The sequence below is a fragment of the Fukomys damarensis genome, unplaced genomic scaffold (genome assembly GCF_012274545.1).
Source record: "Fukomys damarensis isolate Sample0158 unplaced genomic scaffold, DMR_v1.0_HiC HiC_scaffold_11, whole genome shotgun sequence".
NCBI lineage: Eukaryota > Metazoa > Chordata > Mammalia > Rodentia > Bathyergidae > Fukomys > Fukomys damarensis.
In genome coordinates, this window is record NW_022900923.1 from 47,244,515 (window position 1) to 47,253,413 (window position 8,899).

Sequence of the window (8,899 nt, forward strand, 5' to 3'; positions counted from 1 at the left end):
TCCAGTTTTTTGTTTTGTTTTGTTGTTGTTGGTACGGGGGAATTGAACTTGGATCCTTTCGCTTGCAAGGCAGGTGGCGGAACCACTGAGCTAAATCTCCTGGCCAGTTTTTCTTTCTTTCGTTTGTTCATTTGTTCTTTCTTTCACATCCTGAAACTTTCTCCAGTGGCCTGAAAGCAGTAAAAGCTTTATATTTAATATTCCCTGAAGCCAATAAGAGAACGGTCTTACAAGATAAAATAGGAGCCAGAGTAAGGATCAAAGGGAAAAGAGAGGGGAGGGAGAGTAGTTACAGCTAAACTGTGTACAAATGTTAAGAACCGAATATCCCATCATCTTATTATATGTATAGTCGAGTTCTCAGATTTGTTAGTTTTTATGCATACTTTCATTGAATAAACAGTTAAATGAGAAAAACAATGTAGTGGAAACCTGAAGATGAGCGCCTGTCCATTTACAGTCAAGGTAACTTTTTCAAAATGTTCCTTGGTGTAGCAAATATATTATATATTGCTTTTATGATCCTAGAACATTTCTTTCATCTGTTCATATACTTCCCGCTAGAATAGACTGTCCTTCCAGTGGTAGATACGAGGCTAAGAGTCGAGGAGGTGTTTGTCGTGACTATAAGTGGATCAGCCTGGCCTGTGGCACGCGTGCCGTGGCGGTGGCAGGCGGTGCTGCTCCTTGTTCCGCTTCTCCCCCGCTCTCGAGCCGTGTCCCGCGTGTCACACCATGAGACCAGCCTTGGCCTGGACTCTTAACTAGGACAGCGGTAGTTTTACCTCTTCTGCTCTGTTCTCTGTGTTCTTATTGCCTTGTTCTTCCTGAGGGTTTTTCTTTCCAACAGCAACTTGGTACAGTAGCCCCTGTTCCTCTGGAAGTAAATGCTGTGGGTGAGCGCATTCTGTTTCCCTCATCTCAGTGTGGCCACAGCTCTGTCCCTAACAGGATACTCTGCATGACAGTTCAAAAGCCCTATAGTAAGCGCGCTGAGAGTGAGTTTACCTGGGATTTTGAGGTTACACTGCTATGGGCCCAGGCTGCTGTGTGACTGCTGATGTACCAGTTCTTCATCTAGTCGTGGTTAGGCTTAGATTAACATCTTAAAGCGATAGAGCTCGACAGGCTAGGATAATCGGCTAATTATAAAAATGGATGTTTTCTTCTCTAGGCTGGTCTGCACCTTTTCTTAAGTAGTGTTTGTTTCTTTCTTCCTCCCTGCCTTTTCCCTCTAAGTCCTACACACACACCCACGGCCCTGGGTGAGGAGGACCTATGCACGAGAGATGCTTTGACCCTTGTCCCTTAATCACATGGATCGGACAGTATGAGGACGGACAGGCAGCCTCAGAGGGTGAGGGGAGAGCAGACGGTCACTGCAGATGCCATGAGGCTGTGTCTTCACGGCGCACTGAACCTGAGCATTAATTATATCGGCTGGGGCACAGAGGGACGCGCACTCGGTCCACCAAAAAGCAGGGCATAGTTTTGTTAGAGAATTTCAACCTTGTGGAGCATCCGAACTTCTCAGTGATCATGAGAACAGTCACTGCTGTGGCAGTAGCTGTCCACGATGTTCGAATGATTTCCTGGTCAGCTTGATAATCTCCATCTTACACTGGCTATTTTAGGGCCTTGCTTTCTTATTCTGACCATCAGCAAACAGAGTTTGGTATCATCTGGTATTTGAGTTTGTCTTATAGGTATTCAAGGCTACTTTAACGAGAAAAGCCTTACCCTTTCTGTTGACTTCTATAACACGAGATCTTTCAGCTGCCAGTGTTTAGAATGGATGCAAAGTGAGGACACTGATATTCCATTGTATTACTGAAAAATAACTTTCCAAAACTGTATCCTGATTTGTCGATTTTAAACATGTATGTTCAGATGTCACTCCTTTTCATTTCCCTAAAGTAAATGGTTCCTTGTGATTTTTGTTGGACCAGGAGGACTTTTCCCTGTCTCGGGGTGGGATTGTCTCCTTGCCGTGCACACGTGTGACCTCATCAGGGTCGCCCCTTGTCAGCTGCCTCCCGTGCTCTCCAAACCGCTTACCTCCTCCGGGCACCCCCCCACTCCTGCTCAGAACCTGTACTGACCGGAGCAGAGAAGCCCTGGAGAAAGGCCCATCGCAACGCCTGGTGCTGAGCCCTGACGTGGGCCGGGCCTTACACAATGCAGAACTGAGTCCTGAGCCTCAGGGCCCCTTTCCCTCTCCCTCCTGCCGGCAAATTCTCTTATTTCAGATTTTGTGAGAAGGGGTTTAAAACCTCTAATTTTTACAATTTCCTATGTTGCTTTAAACAGATAATTTCAAAACACAGAAAACTGAAACAAATGCCATAGAGTCCTGGGGGTGTTTTATTTTGAGCAGTCTCTTTCAGATAAATACTGAGAAAATCCACAATTTACTGTCAAAATAGCTGAGTTGTTTGAGAGAGACCAGGGTAGCTTTGGCTCATAAATTGGCTTTCTTTAAGCATTTAAGTGTATTTGAACAATTATTTGAAGCACAGCTAGAAATGAATGGTGATAGTTCCAAGGGCGTTTTGATATCACATATATAACTTTAAGTTTACCAAGAGAAAAACTCTAGTAGTGACTTGCATTTAAAAATTACTCAATTATGTTTCTGCTTAACATTAAAATAAAACAACCTTTACTTTTGTGATGAACATAATATAGTGGTAATGGTTTTGAGGAATCTTTAAAACTGACGTAAAATGACAGCCACGTTTTGGCTAGATTTTGCTAGAATTTTGAAATAAGAACGTACGTATTACTTTTCAGTTACATTATGAAGAATAGTTATTAAATGAGTCTTGAAAATGTTGGGATCTGTTCTTTTTCTAAAACTCAAGAGGCTCATTACTGCTCAGTACTCTTGCATTGTGCTTTATTTCTCAAAATAATGTAATTTTTATGGAAAACTCAATTAGTGGAATCTTTTATTCATCATTTCCTTACTCTGTCTTCTCCCTCCCTCCTCTTCCCTCACCCCTTCCTACTTCTTTCATTTTTCTGAGGCAAGAAGCTTCCTTAATAGAATAGTTTCTACAGAGCTTTCCTACTTATTTTTCTAATAATGGATATAACAGTGTGATGAGGTTTGAATGCTCTGTGAGCAAAATTCTATCACACAACTTGACAAAGTACATCGCTCTGGTCTTGAACTGTCTGCAGCACATTAATGGACCTTACTGTACACACGAGCGTCTGTGCTTACCACAGTGTTGTGCTATTGTCACATACTAATTTTCCTGTTTGGTCAGAAATATGGACAGGCAAGCGTGTGAAGCAGTCCATTTTATAGAATGAGCATATATCTGATTGTTTTCATGTAATTGAAAATGTGCTCTGTGCTGCATTTTACTCTCATTCCTCCTTTTTTATGACCTATGCACCGATTGTCTCGGTGCCTTTCTCCTTTTGTATAATTGTATTACATAAAGAAATCGTTGACCTCTGTGTAAACAATGTAAAAAATGTTCAAACTACTACTCCCAGGAGATTTTAATGGCAGTTTAATTTTCCAGCGAATAAATTTTGTGTGAGTTAAAAATTACTTTTTCTCACCTTTATGTTTTTCAGTGGGTACACATCTGACTTCTCGGATGAAAATACATAAAAACAGTTCCGATTCTTATCACTGACAAGTGTCATTTGACTGTTACACAAGGTAAACTGACATCAATTATGTAAACAAATATCGAACGGATATATGTAGGGTTATTAAGATCTTAGGCTTTAAAAGCATCTCATGTAAAGTGCTACAAAATATTGCTATCAAAATGCTTGAATGACTTTTCCTTAATTCTAAGTCATATCTGACCTCAAAAGAAAATAGGCTGCACACATAAGCACTTTAAATAACAAGAATAAAACGAAGTAGCTTACAATTATCTCCGTATTTGTCTGGGCTGGGAACAGGAAGGCCCTGTTTAACAGTTGCACAACTTGGCCTTTCATTGATGTGGACTTGTTATTGTTGTACTATCTTCATGTTTTTAACAGTACCACTTATATTGGGCAACAGTAGTCTGTTGACTTAATTCCTTTTTATGAGATAGTTATTTGCCAAAGACCTTGAGTGTAGGTACTTTGCGTTTTCGTATTTCATTATTATCTCGTTCATTTTGTTTCCAGCAAGGAAGATTTATAACAACCAATTTAACAAGTATGTTTTGCATATGAAAAAGAGTTTAAACATTTGGTGCTCTAAAATCAACAAAAATGAAAGTTGCTACGTCATCTCATGCCTAATTATTTTTGACTCTTTAGCTCCATAAATTAACCAGAGCCTTTTTAAAGCAAGAAATGGATTCATAATACCATTCCAGCTACAGTTTAAGCAGCTTGTATCTTCTTCTAGTACTTGCTGTTTAATTCTTAGCCCCTGTCAAACATTTTGTGCTTTCATTAATAAAATATTTTAGGCAAAAAAAAAACATAAAAACAGACTTGCTTACAAATGTTCACAAAAAGTTTTCTGAATTGTAAACACAATCTCAATTAGAGATGATTTATTTAGTACTTTCAAGACAAATCATGCGCATCTAGTCAAGGCTTGTCTTTCAGAGAATTACGCTTGATAGAAACTCCAGCGGAAGACAGGCAGTCTGTTGTTACAAAGGCATCTAGGTAGTCATTCATCGAATGTTATCATACATGTACTTACGATTAGGTTTTAGTTGCAAATTGTTTGAAATTGCTTTGCTCTCAAGTACGTAAAATAATATTTACAGCACCTTTTCTTTTCATAGATTATCAAAATATTCCATAATGTTTCCCCTTTGAAAATAAAGTCATTCCCAATTTAAAAATAAAAGGACTCAGTAAAATATGTGAAATACTTTGGTTAGTACTTGATGAAGAATTAAAAAAGTATAATGCACTAAATGCGTCTGTGTATCGAATGACAAATAAATGGGGAAGGATTACAGTCCCGCGTCACGTCACACTGGGGGGTGTGACTTCTCCGCGTGAAGACGGCCGAACCTCCCTGGTGTCTGCAGAGCTCTCGCTTTGTCCCCGGCCAGCAGCGGGCTCAGCCCGGTGTTAGCCGCCGGCCACTCTCACAGGTGTGCGGTGGGGCCTCGGCGGCCGTTGTCACCTGCAGCTCTCACAGGTGTGATACCCAGTCTGCGGGACTGTGTTTAGTTGGTGAGAGGTTTGTTCAGATTGTCGCCCACTTTTAATTATTTAGTTTTAGGAGTTCTGTGTGTGTTGGATGCAGGTCTTTTATCAGACACGATTTTCTCCTCACCAGTGGGGTGTCTTTCCGTTCTCTTAACCGTGTTTTTCACAGAGCAAAAGTGTTAATTTTAACAAAATTCAACTAATCCTTTTTTTTCTTGCATGGGTTGTGCTTTTGATACTGTATCTAAAAAAAATCACCAAACCCATATTTTTTGAGGATTTTTGCACCTATATTCATGAGAAATATTAGTCTGTAGTTTCTTCCTTTATAAAGTCGTATCCAGTTCTAATATTGGCCTCATAGAAAGAGGATTATTCTTTCTATGTCTAGTTTGTAGAAGAAGTTGTAGAGAAATGGTTTCTTTTAAATGTTTCGTAAATCTGTAAAACCATCTGGGTCTGGTACTCTCTTTTTTTTGTTCGAGGTTATTAGTTATGTATTTAATTTTGTAGATACAGACCGATCCATGTTATGTACTTTTTGTATCAGTTTTGACAAAGGAATGGATCCATTTCACCTGTTACCACACCCACGAATGTGTGCCCCTTGTGTACCATCGCTGTCCTTGTATGCCATGGCATCAGTGGCGGTGGCCTTTCTCTCACTCCTAAGAGTGTGTGTCCCCTTCCCTGTTAGCCTTAACTAGAACTTTGCTGATTTCATTGATATTTTTGGAGAAGAAATTTTTGGTTTGGGCAGCTTTCTCTATTGATTTCATGTTTTCAATTTCATTTATTTCAGCTGTAACTTTATTTCTTTTCTGTTTGCTTTGGACTTCAATTGTTCTTTCTCTAGTTTTCTAAGGTGGGAACTTAAGTGCTTGAGTATACATACGTCTTACTTCTTTTCTAATATGTTCGTTTAAAGCTGCAAATTTCCCTCTATCCCTCACTCACTATGCTCTACAAATGTTGATGATGTATTTTTTCATTTTTATTTAATTCAAATATTTTTTTAAATTCTCTGTGATCCAGGTATTATTTATAAGTTTGTCATGTGACTTTCAAATCAGGAAAAGTGTGATTTGTTTTAAGAATTTGAATGATGATATTCAAGCTCTTAATGTGTAGAAGTGGAGCCGAAAGTTTTTGGAAGTTTTAGTCAGCTGCGCCTGTTTTCCTGTCAGGAAATACAACTTAATTAATGCAGAGTTATAACTGTTTTGTTTTGAGATAAGGTCTTGCTATGTGATCCAGGCTGGCCTTGAACTCACTATGTAGGGTAGGCTGGCCTCACACCGTGGCCGTCCTTCCTGATCCTCCGACTGCTGGAATTACAGGAGCACCACACCCAGCAGAGTGACTTAAGTTATCTAGCACTTTATAAGTGTTCATATAGTTTATTTCTATTTTTTCATGCTTTTACCAGGAAGACACTCGTTATTTTGAGCATGGTCACTTTGTGTGCTTAAGGGGCCTTATTGAACCAGCCATCACTCTGTTACCTTCAATAAATCTCGTTTTCCAGGCTTTCCGTCTCCTGACCCTTTTGAACTATTTGACACCCTCACTCTATGAAGTCAGAGCCTTTACTCTCTTGTGTGAATGGGATAACGGCTTGCTTTACAACTCTGCATTTTGTACCACTTATCTATTTTTTTTAATCACAAAATCACTCTGATGAATCGATTTTAGTTATAAACAAACTCTGGAGCACAGCTTCTTTTCACCCTGTATTATTTTGAGAATTATTTTAAGTCACGAGGTAATATTTGGATACAGTTACTTGTGAGCTGTACAGTAAGAAAGATTGCTGAGCACCCACAACAGTTCCTCATTGCACTACTTGGGGGAGTCACATACCACATCGTACGGACATCCAGAGAGTCTGAAAGCAGCAAAAATATGTTAAGCTTCATAGGAGACATTTTGGAAAAATCAGTAACAGTATTCAGACTCTTTACAATGAGTGTCAGTTTGTTTTGTGAGTGGATGCATTTCAAACTAATCCTGTGGTGGTGGTGGTGGTGGTGATGATGTGTGTGTGTGTGTGTGTGTGTGTGTGTGTGTGTGTGTGTAAACTTTTGTGGAAATCATCTTACTTTCCAGAGGACTTTAACCATTTATAACCTGAATCTATGCTACCAATTTTATGATATTTGCCTCCTTTTCGCAAGCAGAACATTAAAACCATTTTTGCTTGGGTTTTGATTCATTTAAGAAATGATTTTTTTTTTTTTTTGATACCGGGGATTGAACTCAGGAACTTACATTTGCAAAGCAGGTAGCAGAACCACTGAACTAAATCGCCAACCCAACAAATGATTTTTAAACATCTTCTACATGTTGGGAACTGTGTTTGGCTCAGGAATACAAATTTAATGGTTCTTGGCCAAGTGAAGCGCGGAGTTTAGGACAGGGAGAAAACCCGAAGCAAAATGAGACAAAACACCATGATGGCTTCAGTGCCACAGTGTGAGGTGCTGGGGACCGACAGGTGCAGTGGGCTGGGACCTTTGCTGGGGGAGGCCAGGTACACAGGACCCAAAGAGGACTGAACACTGGAGTGCAGCCCAGAAAGAGGAGCCCACATTTCCCAGGGAATTTGGTGGAAGAGGCAGGGTTTAAATGTAGGCTTGCGGTCCTGAGGCAGCCACATCCCTGTGAGCGTCCTCATGTATTGTGGCCGAGGACAGGGAAGAAATAGGATGCTGTAACAGTCACCAGTGAAGGATCATAGAAGGCTTTGTGTTCCCTGCTGAGAGATACACATTTGTCAAAAGGCAGGGAAGGATTCCCAAAGGCATAGCTGGACAGCAGTGGGACGGGTTTTCTTATTGAGAACATTCATGCAGCAGCTTGGAGCTGGGAGCAGGACCTTTACGAGGAGTCGGCACGGTGGAGGTGGGAAATGGGGAGCTGTCCCCGGGTAGCCGTAGAGGGAATGCAGACAGGGAGACACTGAGAAGGCTGAGCAAGCCTCAGTGCCTGGTGGGTGTGGAGGGTTAGACAGGGAGAAGTGTGGGGCTCTGGGCTCTGGCTTGGGTGGAGCATAGAGGGTGCACTGTGGCTAAGAGATAGCGAGCTTCTCAGAAGGAGGAGCTGCCAATAGTACAAGTTTTGTTTTCATCAAAGTTCAAATTAGTTGGGAGTCTAAATAAATGAGATTTGTTATATGCCCATAAAATGTAATTAACTAATGCATGTAAGATAGGTGAACATTTAGAAAAATCATTTAAAGAATATTAAAGTCAATGGGAAGATAGTTTTATAGTTAGGCAACACTTCTACCACTTCTTAAATAAGACTGTTCTGAAAGAATTCAAAGGAGTTGAGGTTGTAGTCCGGTGGTAGAGTGCTTGCCAAGCACACACAAGGCCCTGGGTTCAGCACTGAATTAATAATAAAAAATATTTCAAATAAATTGATACCTAAAATGTACTGTAAAGAGCACCATAATTGACATTATCATTGGGTGCTGTTATTCCTCTGCCAATCCCATTATTGCTAGGAATTAGTCTTTCTTTTCTTTTTGATCTTGTTTTATATTTTCATTTTTGGAATTAGTTTCTACCACGATGTTCCATGAATGTTAGATGAATGGACAGTAACTACTAGGTCAATGAAAAATTGATGAGCTGCTTAAAATAGAAATAGCAGGGCCAGGGATTTAGCTCAGCGGTTCGGTGGCCTGCCTTGCAAGCGCAAGGACCCAAGTTCAATCCCCGGTACCAAAAAAAAAAAAAAAAAAAAAAAA

General features: G+C 40.2%; 1 protein-coding gene across 2 annotated transcripts in view; it reads left to right on the top strand.

The window, feature by feature from the left end:
• The window catches only part of Syt14 (synaptotagmin 14), a 160,753-nt gene that overhangs the window by 150,050 nt on the left and 1,804 nt on the right, over positions 1 to 8,899 (top strand). The window contains exon 6 of one of the 2 annotated variants that reach the window (XR_004516695.1): positions 3,595 to 5,131. Coding sequence is in view for 1 of the 2 variants with exons in the window: in XM_033762244.1 (XP_033618135.1) it covers positions 3,595 to 3,656 (62 nt within the window). In the remaining variant the exon portion in view is untranslated. Of the gene's footprint in view, positions 1 to 3,594; positions 5,351 to 8,899 lie in introns of those variants that run through there. The other variant, XM_033762244.1, reaches the window with a different exon arrangement.